We start from the raw sequence: 16,972 nt of genomic DNA on the forward strand, positions 1-16,972 counted from the left end.
TGAGAGTTTGAAAACGTTGTTTTAACTATTATGTTGCGCATTTGCACGCATTGATATCCATCTGCCTGATGCAAATTGCAATCCTTACTAGAATAACCGTTTAACGAACTTCTGTGCGTTTTACTTTGCTCCACATACTAATCCGTGCCTCTTCTCTTGTTTTCTTGTTTCAGGAGACATCACCGCCGTTTTCACAACGAAAGCCAAAGGACACGAACTGATCGAAATCATGGAACAGAAAGGCTACAAAGTGACGATGGCAATCATCGAAGGAAGTCGCCACATCCGATCGCTGGCCAACATCAATCGGTAAGAAACTGCGTGTGTCAAAGTCGAACGGTAACATTGATCTTTTACGATTTCACTCTCCCACCCTCCCGTAGAACATCGGTGCTGTTCGTTTCGGTTTCGTTCATCGTGCTGATGATCATCTCGTTGGTGTGGTTGGTGTTTTACTACGTGCAGCGGTTCCGGTATTTGCAAACCAAAGACAAACAGTCGGTAAGTGTCCGGGTTGTTTCTTTGTTGGTGGTACACACTGGGGCAGTACTCGCTTTTCGATGAACAATATTATTTACTCTGACGAAATGCATTGTTAAGCACATTTCATTCATGACTTTTACAAATAGCTGTAGTGACTATGAGTGGGGTCAGTGTACCAACAACAACAAAAAGAAGAAAGAAGTCTTACAATTTAATTCATGGATTAACTTCTTTCATCATTCCTTTCTTCCATTCAACAGAGGCGACTATGCAACGTAGCGAAGCGAATCATTGCCAAAATTCCTACCAAGAGTATTAAATCAGATGACAAGGTAAGTTCTCCCCCGAGACCTCCAGCGCTCATTTCTAGGTTCATGTTTTGGCGAAATAAACCGACTGAAAGTGATGATTGAATCAGCACATTTTCGTTGAATTGTGGAAAAATGATTCATTCATAGTTTAGCTACGGTATGGAGCTATTTTTGTTTCGTTCATTACGTAGCGGTAGCGTAGGAAAATGGAAGAGAACAGTAACAAGAGCAGCTGTCGAGATGTTCGCTAGATCGCGGGTCATTAGTCTTTGCTGGTGAGTTGCGTCCGGTTGGTGATTGGGTTGAACTGCTACATTCGCTGGGTATGGGGTTTTTGCACTCTTTATGGGAGAAATATTTCTAAACGCGCTTGTTGGATTTTGCGATACTGAATTTAATAAATCACACATTTTTTCTAATTCTGTAAGATGAGAAATTGTACATTGCTTTCTCAAATATAAACAACAATTATAACATTGTTTCACCATACCAGCAGACCACACTGTCGTTATGGATATTTATATATATTTTTTGATACCGGAATAAGCTGGAAATTCATTAGACAGGATTCAGTAACGATATTTGAAGAAAAAGAGATAATTGAGTTCAGTAGTTTAAATGGAGAAATTAATTCTGGACATACATAGGTACTTAATTATGGTGATGTGGAAGGTGCTATTCTATTTTCCAAGGGAGAAAAATGTTTCTGAAATGACTGAAAACCCAATTGATACATTAGCTACTGGAAGATAACTGCATCAGTTGTGTGGTTCAAAAATGTTTGGTTCTTAGCATTCTTAACTATTGGCAATTTGACAATATCTAACAGCATGAAAATATTGCAAATTCATCTACTGGTGGAGAGACTTGATTCCCTTTGCTTTACCGAGAACCAAAGTAGTTTTGTTCAAGCATATTTTTTAGTATAAATCCCGTAGACAATTATGTGATGAGTTACATTTTTTATTCACAACCGTATTGATTCTGAAGAACAGTATATTTGTTTTGACCCTCCCAAATATTTGTTTACTGGCCACGCAAAATTTGAACAACTTCTCCTAACAATGACCAAATGCTATGATTTTTCACATTACAAAGCCACAAATATGCTAAATGAGCTGACTGGCCAAAATGTCAACATTCCGTCACAATTTTAGGACACTTGATCCCTCAATTGCCATCCACACAAAAATTTTGCAAAAAAAAAAAAATTTGTTCTCAGGCAGCTGGTCTTGCGTAGATTAGACAGATTTTATGAAGAGTTGGCTCGAAAAAATATTTTGATAATTTAGGACACCTGGTTCAATTCCATTTTTTGTAGTATAAAAAGCAGCAACGGTATATCAACGCGATCAAATGGCTTTCTAGGGTCCGTATATAGAGCTTCTACATAGTTGTTGAGGTCGAGCGACCTTTACCAGTGATTCCGACCTTTACCAGCGACCAGTGATTCTATCTTTTTTGCTTCGAAAAATTTTGGAATGCAAGCGATAAGGGCTGTGCCACAATAATAACGTACGTCTGATTTTCAGCCAGATTTAAATATTAGTACTACATAAAATGTTTCCATATTTTTTAGAAGATTCCAGATTCTAGGGAGTTATTAAAAAGCCAAAATAAAGGAGTACTCCTTAGTGAGCTCATTTGCCAATTTTTTCATAAATACTAATGGAGTCGTGTACGGGTCAGACCCCTTTGAAGTATCCAAGTTCATTGGAGAGTCGAAAATTTCCTGAATTGGATTTACACCAGCGGCTCTCAGCGTTTTCTTTGAGAGGTACCCCTTTGAACTTTTACATATCATTTTTCGCTGAAAATAAGCATAGCTCATGAGATAGGTGAGAAACTGATCTGAAAACTAACGAAATATAGGCAATCCAAAAAATTGTCTGATTTTTTTTCTGGATGTATAGTAGGGTGGCTCAAAAAACACTTTTTCAAATTTTTTGATGGGCCGCCCTCTAATTGGGTTCTGTTTGGTGCCCTGATGCTCTGGGCAAATTTTAAGCCAAATCGGTCAACGTTTGGGCGGAGCTAAACTCATTGGAAATTTATATGGAAAAATGTATGCAAAAATATCCCAAAACAGTGATTTGCAGTTGGACGGCACAATTTACGATCAAGAACCATGATACTCTTTCAGTTCTTGTAGAATTAAATACAGAATGATGTGCTGAAAACCGCGAGAAGATTAGAGTTTATTAGGCAAAGATTTTAGCATTTTACTGGAGTGTAGTAGGGGTGAATTTATTTCTTTTCAAAGGTAAAAGAAACGAAATTTACTCAAACCCCACTTCAGAGAAATGCTAATAACTTAGCTGGGCAAACTCCAATCTTCTCACGGTTTTCTGCATAAAATTCTGTATTTAGTTCTACAAGAACTGAAAGAGTATCATGGTTCTTGATCGTAAGTTGTGCCGTCTAACTGCAATTCACTGTTTTTGGATGTTTCTGCATACATTTTTGCATATAAACTTCCAACGAGTTTAGCACCACCCAAACGTTGACCGATTTGGCTGAAATTTTGTCCAGAGCATCAGGGCATCAAATAGAACCGAATAAGAAGGCGGCCCATCAAAAAATTGAAAAAAAGTTTTTCCCATACAAATTTGAGCCACCCTAATGTATAGTCATTTTATACATCATGCTTCCTATAAGACATTAACTACTTTTGGAGTCTTCTGATCCTCTTCAACGGAGACTTCCGAGCCTTTTGAAAGGAAGCTTTTGAAGCCTCTTAAAAAGAGGCTTCCAAAGCCTTTTGAAAGGAGGCTTCCATAGCCTCTTGAAAGGAGGCTTCCATAGCCTCTTGAAAGGAGGCTTTCAAAGCCTCTTGAAGAAGGCTTCCAAAGCCTCTTGAAGGGAGGCTTCCAAAGCCTCTTGAAAGGAGGCTTCCAAAGCCTCTTGGAAGGATGCTTCCAAAGCCTCTTGAAAGGAGGCTTCCAAAGCCTCTTGAAAGGAGGCTTCCAAAGCCTCTTGAAAGGAGGCTTCCAAAGCCTCTTGAAAGGAGGCTTCCAAAGCCTCTTGAAAGGAGGCTTCCAAAGCCTCTTGAAAGGAGGCTTGCAAAGCCTCTTGAAAGGAGGCTTCCAAAGCCTCTTGAAAGGAGGCTTCCAAAGCCTCTTGAATGGAGGCTTCCAAAGCCTCTTGAAAGGAGGCTTCCAAAGCCTCTTGAAAGGAGGCTTCCGGGCCTATTGAAAGGAGGCTTCCAAAGCCTCTTGAAAGGAGGCTTCCAAAGCCTCTTGAAAGGAGGCTTCCAAAGCCTCTTGAAAGGAGGCTTCCAAAGCCTCTTGAAAGGAGGCTTCCAAAGCCTCTTGAAAGGAGGCTTCCAAAGCCGCTTGAAAGGAGGCTTCCTAAACCTCTTGAAAGGAGGCTTCCAAAGCCTCTTGAAAGGAGGCTTCCAAAGCCTCTTGAAAGGAGGCTTCCAAAGCCTCTTGAAAGGAGGCTTCCAAAGCCTCTTGAAAGGAGGCTTCCAAAGCCTCTTGAAAGGAGGCTTCCAAAGCCTCTTGAAAGGAGGCTTCCAAAGCCGCTTGAAAGGAGGCTTCCTAAACCTCTTGAAAGGAGGCTTCCAAAGCCTCTTGAAAGGAGGCTTCCAAAGCCTCTTGAAAGGAGGCTTCCAAAGCCTCTTGAAAGGAGGCTTCCAAAGCCTCTTGAAAGGAGGCTTCCAAAGCCTCTTGAAAGGAGGCTTCCAAAGCCTCTTGAAAGGAGGCTTCCAAAACCTCTTGAAAGGAGGCTTAAAGCCTCTTGAAAGGAGGCTTCCAAAGCCTCTTGAAAGGAGGCTTCCAAAGCCTCTTGAAAGGAGGCTTCCAAAGCCTCTTGAAAGGAGGCTTCCAAAGCCTCTTGAAAGGAGGTTTCAAAGCCTCTTGAAAGGAGGCTTCCAAAGCCTCTTGAATGGAGGCTTCCAAAGCCTCTTGAAAGGAGGCTTCCAAAGCCTCTTGAAAGGAGGCTTCCAAAGCCTCTTGAAAGGAGGCTTCCAAAGCCAAAGCCAAAATCTCTTGAAAGGAGACTTCCAAAGTCTCTTGAAAGAAGGCTTCAAAAGCCTCTTGAAAGGAGGCTTGAGCCTCTTGAAAGGAGGCCTTTGAGCCTCTGAAAGGAGGCCTGAGCCTCTTGAAAGGAGGCCCTGAGCCTCTTGAAAGGATGCTGGAGCCTCTTGAAAGGAGGCTTGAGCCTCTTGGAAAGGAGGCTTCTGAGCCTCTTGAAAGGAGGCTCTGAGGCCTCTTGAAAGGAGGCTCTGAGCCTCTTGAAAGGAGGCTCTGAGCCTCTCTTGAAAGGAGGCTCTGAGCCTCTTGAAAGGAGGCTCTGAGCCTCTGAAAGGAGGCTTCTGAGCCTCTTGAAAGGAGGCCTGAGCCTCTTGAAAGGAGGCCTGAGCCTCTTGAAGGAGGCTTCCAGGCCTCTTGAAAGGAGGCCTGAGCCTCTTGAAAGGAGGCTTGAGCCTCTTGAAAGGAGGCTTCCTGAGTCTCTTGAAAGGAGGCTCTGAGTCTCTTGAAAGGAGGCCTGAGTCTCTTGAAAGGAGGCTCTGAGCCTCTTGGAAAGGAGGCTCTGAGCCTCTTGAAAGGAGGCCTGAGCCTCTTGAAAGGAGGCTTCCAAGCCTCTTGAAAGGAGGCTTAAGCCTCTTGAAAGGAGGCTCTGAGAGCCTCTTGAAAGGAGGCTTCTGAGCCTCTTGAAAGGAGGCCTGAGCCTCTTGAAAGGAGGCCTGAGCCTCTTGAAAGGAGGCCTGAGCCTCTTGAAAGGAGGCTTCCAAACATCTTGAAAGAAGGCAATTTATTAGGAACAAACACCTGTTTGAAAGATGTTGCGCGTGCTGCTTGGGGAGGCTTCCGAGCCTCTTGAAAGGAGGCTTCCGAGCCTCTTGAAAGGAGGCTTCCGAGCCTCTTGAAAGGAGGCTTCCGAGCCTCTTGAAAGGAGGCTTCCGAGCCTCTTGAAAGGAGGCCTGAGCCTCTTGAAAGGAGGCTTCCAGGCCTCTTGAAAGGAGGCCTGAGCCTCTTGAAAGGAGGCTTCTGAGCCTCTTGAAAGGAGGCTTCTGAGCCTCTTGAAAGGAGGCTTCTGAGCCTCTTGAAAGGAGGCCTGAGCCTCTTGAAAGGAGGCCTGAGCATCTTGAAAGGAGGCTCTGAGGCCTCTTGAAAGGAGGCTTCTGAGCCTCTTGAAAGGAGGCTCTGAGCCTCTTGAAAGGAGGCTTCTGAGCCTCTTGAAAGGAGGCTCTGAGCCTCTTGAAAGGAGGCTTCTGAGCCTCTTGAAAGGAGGCTCTGAGCCTCTTGAAAGGAGGCCTGAGCCTCTTGAAAGGAGGCTTCTGAGCCTCTTGAAAGGAGGCCTGAGCCTCTTGAAGGAGGCGAGGCCTCTTGAAAGGAGGCTTGAGCCTCCTGAAAGGAGGCTCTGAGCCTCTTGAAAGGAGGCTCTGAGCCTCTTGAAAGGAGGCCTGAGCCTCTTGAAAGGAGGCCTGAGCCTCTTGAAAGGAGGCTTCTGAGCTCTTGAAAGGAGGCTTCTGAGCCTCTTGAAAGGAGGCTTCTGAGCCTCTTGAAAGGAGGCCTGAGCCTCTTGAAAGGAGGCTTCCGAGCCTCTTGAAAGGAGGCTTCCGAGCCTCTTGAAAGGAGGCTTCCGAGCCTCTTGAAAGGAGGCTTCCGAGCCTCTTGAAAGGAGGCTTCCGAGCCTCTTGAAAGGACCCAAGTAACACCTCTTGTTTCTCAGTGAGTAACAACAACTGTGGTGTGACTTACTAAAGGTCTGACTTATGCACAACACGTCGTATTTGGAACTCCTTTGTGACACAAAAAGCGCAAGAGGTGGAGCTTATTTGCAACATTTTGCGGCTACAATGAAAATAAAAACACAAAAACCAACCGGGAATCGAACCATGAACCTTGAGATTTGCAACCTTCTACTATAACCATCACACCAACAATTCTATTTGGAGATTCTGCTACAAGTGCACTACATAAACAACAAAGTCATTTGTAACTTCATTGTACCTTATACGGAACATGCTGAGGACTGTCAAACATAAAATACTGCTCAGCTGAGCTCGAAGTGTTTTGCAACATATCAGAAACATTGTCGTAACAGCAATTAACCGAAGTGTTATTAATTCTGCAACTTATCTGTTTTGTTTCTGATATGAAACACATCGAATTTTAAACCACCCAAGAAGTCAGATGGGTAGAATATTGCGACGCCACTTAAACGGAAATGAAACATTGTGATTTTCTGAAACTGGGAAGTGGCTTTAATGTGACTCGATGTATTGCCAGTGTCTTCAATGCAATTTATTAGGAACAAACACCTATTTGAAAGATGTTGCGCGTGCTGCTTGGGGAGGCTTCCGAGCCTCTTGAAAGGAGGCTTCCGAGCCTCTTGAAAGGAGGCTTCCGAGCCTCTTGAAAGGAGGCTTCCGAGCCTCTTGAAAGGAGGCTTCCAATCATCTTGAAAGGAGGCTTCTGAGCCTCTTGAAAGGAGGCTTCTGAGCCTCTTGAAAGGAGGCTCTGAGCCTCTTGAAAGGAGGCTTCTGAGCCTCTTGAAAGGAGGCTTCTGAGCCTCTTGAAAGGAGGCTCTGAGCCTCTTGAAAGGAGGCTCTGAGCCTCTTGAAAGGAGGCCTGAGCCTCTTGAAAGGAGGCTTCCTGAGCCTCTTGAAAGGAGGCCTGAGCCTCTTGAAAGGAGGTTTCCTGAGCCTCTTGAAAGGAGGCCTGAGCCTCTTGAAAGGAGGCTTCTGAGCCTCTTGAAAGGAGGCTTCCTGAGCCTCTTGAAAGGAGGCTTGAGCCTCTTGAAAGGAGGCTCTGAGCCTCTTGAAAGGAGGGCTGAGCCTCTTGAAAGGAGGCCTGAGCCTCTTGAAAGGAGGCTTGAGCCTCTTGAAAGGAGGCTTCTGAGCCTCTTGAAAGGAGGCTTCCTGAGCCTCTTGAAAGGAGGCTCTGAGCCTCTTGAAAGGAGGCTTCTGAGCTCTCTTGAAAGGAGGCTTCTGAGCCTCTTGAAAGGAGGCTTCTGAGCCTCTTGAAAGGAGGCTTCTGAGGCCTCTTGAAAGGAGGCTTCTGAGCCTCTTGAAAGGAGGCCTGAGCCTCTTGAAAGGAGGCCTGAGCTCTTTGAAAGGAGGCTTTGAGCCTCTTGAAAGGAGGCTTCTGAGCTCTTGAAAGGAGGCTTCCTGAGCCTCTTGAAAGGAGGCTTGAGCCTCTTGAAAGGAGGCCTGAGCCTCTTGAAAGGAGGCTCTGAGCCTCTTGAAAGGAGGCTTCTGAGCCTCTTGAAAGGAGGCTCTGAGCCTCTTGAAAGGAGGCTTCTGAGCCTCTTGAAAGGAGGCTTCTGAGCCTCTTGAAAGGAGGCTCTGAGCCTCTTGAAAGGAGGCTCTGAGCCTCTTGAAAGGAGGCTTCTGAGCCTCTTGAAAGGAGGCTTCTGAGCCTCTTGAAAGGAGGCTTCTGAGCCTCTTGAAAGGAGGCCTGAGCCTCTTGAAAGGAGGCTTGAGCCTCTTGAAAGGAGGCTTGAAGGAGGCTTGAGCTCTTGAAAGGAGGCTTCTGAGCCTCTTGAAAGGAGGCTGGAGCCTCTTGAAAGGAGGCTTCTGAGCCTCTTGAAAGGAGGCCTGAGCCTCTTGAAAGGAGGCCTGAGCCTCTTGAAAGGAGGCTTCTGAGCCTCTTGAAAGGAGGCCTGAGCCTCTTGAAAGGAGGCTTCTGAGCCTCTTGAAAGGAGACTTGAGCCTCTTGAAAGGAGACTTGAGCTCTTGAAAGGAGGCTTCTGAGCCTCTTGAAAGGAGGCTTGAGCCTCTTGAAAGGAGGCTTCTGAGCCTCTTGAAAGGAGGCTCTGAGCCTCTTGAAAGGAGGCTTGAGCCTCTTGAAAGGAGGCTCTGAGCCTCTTGAAAGGAGGCTTCTGAGCCTCTTGAAAGGGAGGCTTCTGAGCCTCTTGAAAGGAGGCTTCTGAGCCTCTTGAAAGGAGGCTTGAGCCTCTTGAAAGGAGGCCTGAGCCTCTTGAAGGAGGCTTCTGAGCCTCTTGAAAGGAGGCTTCTGAGCCTCTTGAAAGGAGGCTTCTGAGCCTCTTGAAAGGAGGCTCTGAGCCTCTTGAAAGGAGGCTTCTGAGCCTCTTGAAAGGAGGCTTCTGAGCCTCTTGAAAGGAGGCTCTGAGCCTCTTGAAAGGAGGCCTGAGCCTCTTGAAAGGAGGCTTCTGAGCCTCTTGAAAGGAGGCCTGAGCCTCTTGAAAGGAGGCTTCTGAGCCTCTTGAAAGGAGGCTTCTGAGCCTCTTGAAAGGAGGCTTCTGAGCCTCTTGAAAGGAGGCTTCTGAGCCTCTTGAAGGAGGCTCTGAGCCTCTTGAAAGGAGGCTCTGAGCCTCTTGAAAGGAGGCTTCTGAGCCTCTTGAAAGGAGGCTTCTGAGCCTCTTGAAAGGAGGCCTGAGCCTCTTGAAAGGAGGCTCTGAGCCTCTTGAAAGGAGGCCTGAGCCTCTTGAAAGGAGGCTTCTGAGCCTCTTGAAAGGAGGCTCTGAGCCTCTTGAAAGGAGGCCTGAGCCTCTTGAAAGGAGGCCTGAGCCTCTTGAAAGGAGGCCTGAGCCTCTTGAAAGGAGGCTTCCGAGCTTCTTGAAAGGAGACTTCCGAGCCTCTTGAAAGGAGGCTTCCGAGTCTCTTGAAAGGAGGCTTCCGAGCCTCTTGAAAGGAGGCTTCCGAGCCTCTTGAAAGGAGGCTTCCGAGCCTCTTGAAAGGAGGCTTCCGAACATCTTGAAAGAAGGCAATTTATTAGGAACAAACACCTGTTTGAAAGATGTTGCGCGTGCTGCTTGGGGAGGCTTCCGAGCCTCTTGAAAGGAGGCTTCCGAGCCTCTTGAAAGGAGGCTTCCGAGCATCTTGAAAGGAGGCTTCCGAGCCTCTTGAAAGGAGGCTTCCGAGCCTCTTGAAAGGAGGCTCTGAGGCCTCTTGAAAGGAGGCTTCTGAGCCTCCTGAAAGGAGGTTTCTGAGCCTCTTGAAAGGAGGCTCTGAGCCTCTTGAAAGGAGGCTCTGAGCCTCTTGAAAGGAGGCTCTGAGCCTCTTGAAAGGAGGCTTCTGAGCCTCTTGAAAGGAGGCCTGAGCCTCTTGAAAGGAGGCTTCTGAGCCTCTTGAAAGGAGGCTCTGAGCCTCTTGAAAGGAGGCTTCTGAGCCTCTTGAAAGGAGGCTTCTGAGCCTCTTGAAAGGAGGCTTCTGAGCCTCTTGAAAGGAGGCTCTGAGCCTCTTGAAAGGAGGCTTCTGAGCCTCTTGAAAGGAGGCTTGAGCCTCTTGAAAGGAGGCTTCTGAGCCTCTTGAAAGGAGGCTTCTGAGCCTCTTGAAAGGAGGCTTCTGAGCCTCTTGAAAGGAGGCTTCTGAGCCTCTTGAAAGGAGGCCTGAGCCTCTTGAAAGGAGGCCTGAGCCTCTTGAAAGGAGGCCTGAGCCTCTTGAAAGGAGGCTTCCTGAGCCTCTTGAAAGGAGGCTTCCTGAGCCTCTTGAAAGGAGGCCTGAGCCTCTTGAAAGGAGGCTTCCTGAGCCTCTTGAAAGGAGGCTTCTGAGCCTCTTGAAAGGAGGCCTGAGCTTCTTGAAAGGAGACTTGAGCCTCTTGAAAGGAGGCCTGAGTCTCTTGAAAGGAGGCTTCTGAGCCTCTTGAAAGGAGGCTTCCGAGCCTCTTGAAAGGAGGCTTCTGAGCCTCTTGAAAGGAGGCTTATGAGCCTCTTGAAAGGAGGCTTCCGAGCCTCTTGAAAGGAGGCTTCCGAGCCTCTTGAAAGGAGGCTTCCGAGCCTCTTGAAAGGAGGCTTCCAAACATCTTGAAAGAAGGCTTCCAAACATCTTGAAAGGAGACTTCCGAGCTTTTTAAAGGAGGCTTCCGAGCCTCTTGAAAGGAGGCTTCTGAGCCTCTTGAAAGGAGGATTCCGAGCCTCTTGAAAGGAGGATTCCGAGCCTCTTGAAAGGAGGCTTCCGAGCCTCTTGAAAGGAGGCTTCCGAGCCTCTTGAAAGGAGGCTTCCGAGCCTCTTGAAGGGAGGCTTCCTAGCCTCTTGAAAGCCTCCTTCAAGAATTCCTCCGGAAGTTTCTCCGGAAGTTCCTCCAGGAATTCCTCCGGAAGTTCCTCCAGGAATTCCTCCGGAAGTTCCTCCAGGAATTCCTCCGGAAGTTCCTCCAGGAATTCCTCCGGAAGTTCCTCCAGGAATTCCTCCGGAAGTTCCTCCAGGAATTCCTCCGGAAGTTCCTCCAGGAATTCCTCCGGAAGTTCCTCCAGGAATTCCTCCGGAAGTTCCTCCAGGAATTCCTCCGGAAGTTCCTCCAGGAATTCCTCCGGAAGTTCCTCCAGGAATTCCTCCGGAAGTTCCTCCAGGAATTCCTCCGGAAGTTCCTCCAGGAATTCCTCCGGAAGTTCCTCCAGGAATTCCTCCGGAAGTTCCTCCAGGAATTCCTCCGGAAGTTCCTCCAGGAATTCCTCCGGAAGTTCCTCCAGGAGTTCATCCAGAAGTTCCTCCAGGAATTCCTCCGGAAGTTCCTCCCGGAATTCCTGCCGTAACTTCGGAAGAATTCCAGGAGAAATTTCTAGAGGAATTCCAGGAGGAATTCCTGGAGGAAATTGCGGAGGAATTCCCGACGGAACTTGCGGAAGATTTCCTGAAAGAACTTTCCGAGGAATTCATGAAGGAACTTCCTAGGGAATTCTTGGAGGAACTACCGAGGGAACTCCTGGAGAAACTTTCGAAGAAATTCTCTTCCCGAGGAATTTTTGAAGTTACCAGACAACTGGAGGAACTTGCGGAGGAATTCCCGACGGAACTTGCGGAAGATTTCCTGAAAGAACTTTCCGGGGAACTCTTGGAGGAACTGCCGAGAAAGCTTCTGGAGAAAGTTTCGAAGAAATTCGTGGAGAATTCTCCGGAGGAATTTTTGAAGAAACTACCAAACTAATCTCTGGAGGAATATCCAGAGGGAATAATGGAGAAACTTCCTAAAGAATTTCTAGAGAATATTTTGAAGGTATTCCTGGAGAATTTGTCAAAACATCCTTATAAATAAATCCGGATGATTTTTTGGATGCATTTATGGAGGAATTCCCGGAGATACTTCTGGTGAAATTCTTGTAGGAACTTCTAGAAGAATTTTCGGCGAAACTTTCGGATAAACTTTCTGAGAAATTTTTAGAGGATTTTCTGGAAAATCTCCTGGAGAAACTTAAAAAGGAATTTCTGGAGAAAGCTTCAGAAGAATATCTTGAGGTACTTCCGGATGAAGTTTAGGAGGACTTTACGAAGGAATTTCTGGGGGAGCTGGTGGAGGAATTCTCGGAGGAATTTCGGATGAAATTCCTGGTAGGACTTGTAGGAAAACTTGCGGAGGAATTCCTAGAGGAACTTATATGAAACGAATATTTTTGATTAAAAAAATGGATAATCGAAGTATTTGGCTAATTTTAAGAAATCTCTTACAATTGCATTCTAAACTTCATGTAAAAAACACTAATTCCAAGTAATTGTTTGCAGTCCGTGATCTACAGAGATCCAAAAAAAATCTTACACATCTTACACATCCTTGTAAACATCTGAATCTATCAAGATATTTAATTAGCCTCCAGTAGGGTGGCTCAAATTAGTATGGAAAAACTTTTTTCAATTTTTTCGATGGGATGAAGTTCATATGGAAAAATGTATGCAGAAACATCGAAAAACAGTGATTTGCAGTTAGACGGTACAATTTACTATGAAGAACTATGATACTCATTCAGATCTTGAAGAATTTAATACAGAATGTTATGCTGAAAACCGCGAAAAGATTAGTGTTTGCCCAGTGAAGTTATTAGCATTTCTCTGCAGTGGGGTCCGAGCAAATTTCGTTTCTTTTACCTTTGAAAAGAAATAAATTCACCCATACAACACTTCAGTAAAATGCTAATGTCTTTGCCTAGTTAACTCTAATCTTCTCGCGGTTTTCAGCATAACATTCTGTATTTAATTCTACGAGAACTGAATGAGTATCATAGTTTTTCATCGTAAATTGAACCGTCTAAGTGATTTGCAGCACTGTTTTTCGATGTTTCTGCATACATTTTTTCATATAGACTTCCAACGAGTTTAGCACCGCCCAAACGTTGACCGATTTGGCTGAAATTTTGTCCAGAGCATCAGGGAATCAAATAGAACATAATGAGAGGGTGGCCCATCGAAAAAAATGAAAAAGTGTTTTTTGAGCCACCCTAGCCTCCAGCCTCCATTGAACAACTCAGTTTTAAGTCTTTTTAAAATATCCCGAATACTTTAAATGTTTCTACAAGGTCAAGGATCACAGACTCCAAAAATAAATTCAGTCACATTTTCAAGGGCACACCACTCAATACGGAGGCAGCGGACAACTTTTGTTTTTATTATTTCAGCTTTGCGGCGAATGAAAATGACAGTTGTGCGATGCTTTCATATTGAGTGGTGTGCCCTTGAAAACGCAAGTGAATTTTGTTTTGGATTCCGAGATGCTTGTCTTTAATATCTTGTCTGAATAAATATAAGCCCGAAATCTCGACTTGAAAAACTGTCCAAAACCGTATACATTGTGGGTTGCTTATCCGTTTTGCTTACGTTTTGTATTTTAGTACAAAACGTATCAAACGGATTACTAAACGCAAACTCAAACGCAACGTATCCATTGTGCTCCGGCCTTTAAGAGCCTCGCAGAATGGGTATGTATGCGTACGTTTTGGCATTTTTCCCATGGGAAAACTGTCAAAACCCACGCAAACGTATCCATTGTGTTTGGCCAATTAGCTTAGTGGGGGTGTTATGCTAATAATAATAATAATAAGAAGAAGCATAGCTGCCGCAATCTGGCAAAGTGACGTATACGCCATTTTCAAAAAAATGTGTTAACGAGTATTAATCATCGTACTCTTTAACAGAAAAATGGAAAACATGTATGTTGTAAAATGGCGCATACGTCACTTTTTTAGATTACGGCAGATAAGCACTCGTTGTTTGTTGGTTTTGTTGAGCAGGTGCTCAATATTTTCAAAGAGCAATGACACTGAAGAAAGGTTTTTCAAGTCGGCAATAATACGGTGGTTTGCGTTCTTCTGGTACGAATAGCCTTTATAAGTTTTCCTGTTAATGTAGCATTATGCGCACGTCGGCCTCTTTCCGTAGAATTGCCTGGCAGTCCGCACATAAAGGAGCCACAAACACACTGATAAGGCATTCAGCTGACTGTGAATTATCCACAATTTCCGTAGGGGATTGGACTGTATTCATCAATGAGGGTCTCATTAAGTTTATCGTAGCATTGTGGTAGAGCACCCGTCTAGCGTAATGGGAGGTGTGGGTTCGATTCCCACCAGTAGGCAGTGGATATTTTTGCATGTTTCATAAATATTCTTCTCCTCAAACACTTGTTTTCAGTTTTCAGTATTGCTTTTCGCTAACTTTCATCTGCTCAGTGACTGAGTAAAATTGTATTGCCGTCTCTTTTTTCCCTGGAAAGTTTTTTTTTTCAATTTCCGACTGAAAACTATGAGTAGTTTTGGGGCCCCTTTGCGCATGTCCTATCGATAACTCTTTCGTATGAGAGTTTGCATGGTTTGCTCGTTTCGAGTCGAGATGCACAATGTCACCCCTGTTTTTGACGAAAATTGAGTAAAGTTTCCATGGGAAGAAAAGAGACGGCAATATAATTTTACTCAGTCACAGAGCAGATGAAAGTTAGAGCGTAATGCACTGTAAGACGTGTTATATTTCGTTCTTTTTTATATGATAGTTTTACAAAATTTACGATAATTGTTTAAGGAAACTCTAGGGGTGCTACATGAATTTGGAAAATCCTTCAAGATTTCCGAAGAAAGCCTCTGGAAATTCCGGAGAATTCTTTTAAAAAATCTGGAGAAGTCCAAAAATCTTGGATAATAAAACAGTTTTTTGGAAACCATGGAGATTTTCTTCGGATTTTTTTGGAGAATTTCTCCGGGAGTTGTTTTAAATATTCTACCAAACTCGTCTTGGAATTTCCCCAAAAACTCCTCTTAGAACGTCGTCAAGAAATTCCTCATACTTATTCAGGAATTTTTCTTCAAGAATATTTTGGGATATTTCATTTCAATAATTCATCCAGGAGGAAGTTCTGTACGTTTGATCCGTACTACTTGAGCAAGATGATTTAATGTAAACGTTATTTTATTATTAACTAGCAGACCCGACAAACTTCGTTTTGCCTGAAATCTATTTATACTCTGATTAGTTATCGAGTTGTGTCGAAATTTCTGTTTCATTTGTATGTATGGGAGCCCCCCTTTCCAAAGGGGAAAGGGGCTTCGAACCACATTAAGAACCTCCCCCGGTCCCAAAAACCTCTGCATACAAAATCACGCCAATCAGTTCAGTAGTTTCCTAATCTATAAGGTTCAGACAGACAGAAATTCATTTTTATGTATATAGATTTTCCATTACAACACTGAAATAAATGATATATACATTTTATGCAACTCATTTAAACAACCATTTCTTCGATATGGAAAAATTGCCCGCTTTAAATATACCTATGCAAAAAAATCGAACCAAACGTGTATTATATCGATAGGTTCTATAACACGTTCAGGATTATGACTTGACAAATATAAAAAAGTTTTACTAATGCGTCTCCAATTTACTAAGTGGACAGTACAATTTTAAACTTTGTGTGATTCAGTCATTTCGCTTCGTCCATTTAGTTCAAAAGAATAAATCATTCTAAAAGTTTTAACCAAATATTTGTTTTCCCACAGGAAATCGACAACGACTGTTGTGCCATCTGCATCGAGCCATACAAAGTAACGGATGTGATACGCGTTCTTCCTTGCAAGTGAGTATTCAACGACGCTTCATGACTCTATCCCGCACTCGAACTATTCTTCATCAACGCGCTTTTCCTTTTTTCCAGGCACGAATTCCACAAGACCTGCATCGATCCGTGGCTGCTCGAGCACCGCACCTGCCCGATGTGCAAGATGGACATCCTCAAGCATTACGGCTTTGTGGTGGGTTCCTCACTCGGTTCCTCAACGTCCTCGACTTCCTCGTCCGCCCCGACCAATCCCATCATTGCCGATTACTTTAGCGTAGCGGTCCCGCCGCCCCCTTCCAACAGTTCGACCACCACGTCGTCGTCGTCATCGACGACGGCGGCGGTGGGCGGTGGTGGGGGTGCTTCCACCACCACCACCAGCCGAGTGTTGATTGCCGGCGGCGATAGCGGCAACAGTAGTAGTAGCAATAGTAGTAATAGTCATAGTGGTAGTTCCGCGGAGCCAGATCAGATCGTTACGATCATAATCAACATCAATAGCGGGCCGGCTGATAGCGGCATCTCGACCTCCGTTACCGGGTCCGGTGGGAGTGGTGGCAGCAACAGCAGCGGGGGTAGTAGCACCAACAGCTTGATGACGACATCGACAGCGACAATGTAGTAGTCGACAAATTACCGACGTCTGATTACTGGGGGAGTGTGGGTTCGGGAAAAGCAGAAGGAAACGGGTTTTCCTAATCATTTAGAGTTAATCGAAGCGCACGCGAACTGAGAGTGCGTTTCATGTGTGAGGTGTTTTTTTTTCGACGGAGTTCTGAAATGTGTTTTATTGTATGTATTCGAGTAATTCTAATGATGCCCTAGTGGCACGTAGGTTTAGTTATCGAGGGTTTGAATCGGATTTCTGAGAGATCTAAATACTGGGGCCCTGAGAAATTGAGAATTCCTCCGCCACATCGTGTGCATCTGACGGGAGATGGACTGGGATGAGGCTTTGTGAAACAGTCAGTTCAATGAGGGGGAGAGCTGTTTTGTAAATAGCATTGTAAGAATATCGATAGCTTTAGTTCGGTAGAAGAGATTCGTGACTGGGATGTGAATCCGGTTGCGTGATCGCTTATATCGATAGAGATAGGGACTTGTACAGACGAGAAAGTGAATGTTTTACATTTTACAAGTAAGGCGATAGATTCGTATTTTGTTATGGTAGAATAAATAGATGACGATTACGATGATGACTACTGAGCTGACTTTAACGACTGCCGAAGATAAATGCTGGATAGATGGGTTGCTGTTCGAAAAAAATGTTTATCATTGTTGAGAATCACGATTATTACCGAATATTAGAATGTTTGAAACTTGTTTCAGCGCAAGTTTTTGTCTATAGGTTGGAACTACGATCCATAAATATTCAATACTTCTTCAATTGTATGATTCTATTGCTATACATTTATTCAATGTTATGTATGGATCATTGGGCAAGGCGGTAAAGTT

At 44.8% G+C, this 16,972-nt stretch overlaps 1 protein-coding gene across 1 annotated transcript; it reads left to right on the forward strand.

The window, feature by feature from the left end:
- Nucleotides 1-91: 91 nt before the first annotated feature.
- Nucleotides 92-16,719, forward strand: LOC134204164 (E3 ubiquitin-protein ligase goliath-like; the record flags this gene model as incomplete). The annotated part of the gene is made up of 5 exons (XM_062678986.1): nucleotides 92-309; nucleotides 384-501; nucleotides 744-815; nucleotides 15,459-15,535; nucleotides 15,614-16,719. Coding segments are annotated over 5 exons (1,011 nt in total), but the record flags the coding sequence as incomplete, so codon positions are not given.
- Nucleotides 16,720-16,972: the final 253 nt, after the last annotated feature.

Source organism: Armigeres subalbatus, unplaced genomic scaffold, assembly GCF_024139115.2.
Source record: "Armigeres subalbatus isolate Guangzhou_Male unplaced genomic scaffold, GZ_Asu_2 Contig431, whole genome shotgun sequence".
Taxonomy (NCBI): Eukaryota; Metazoa; Arthropoda; class Insecta; order Diptera; family Culicidae; genus Armigeres; species Armigeres subalbatus.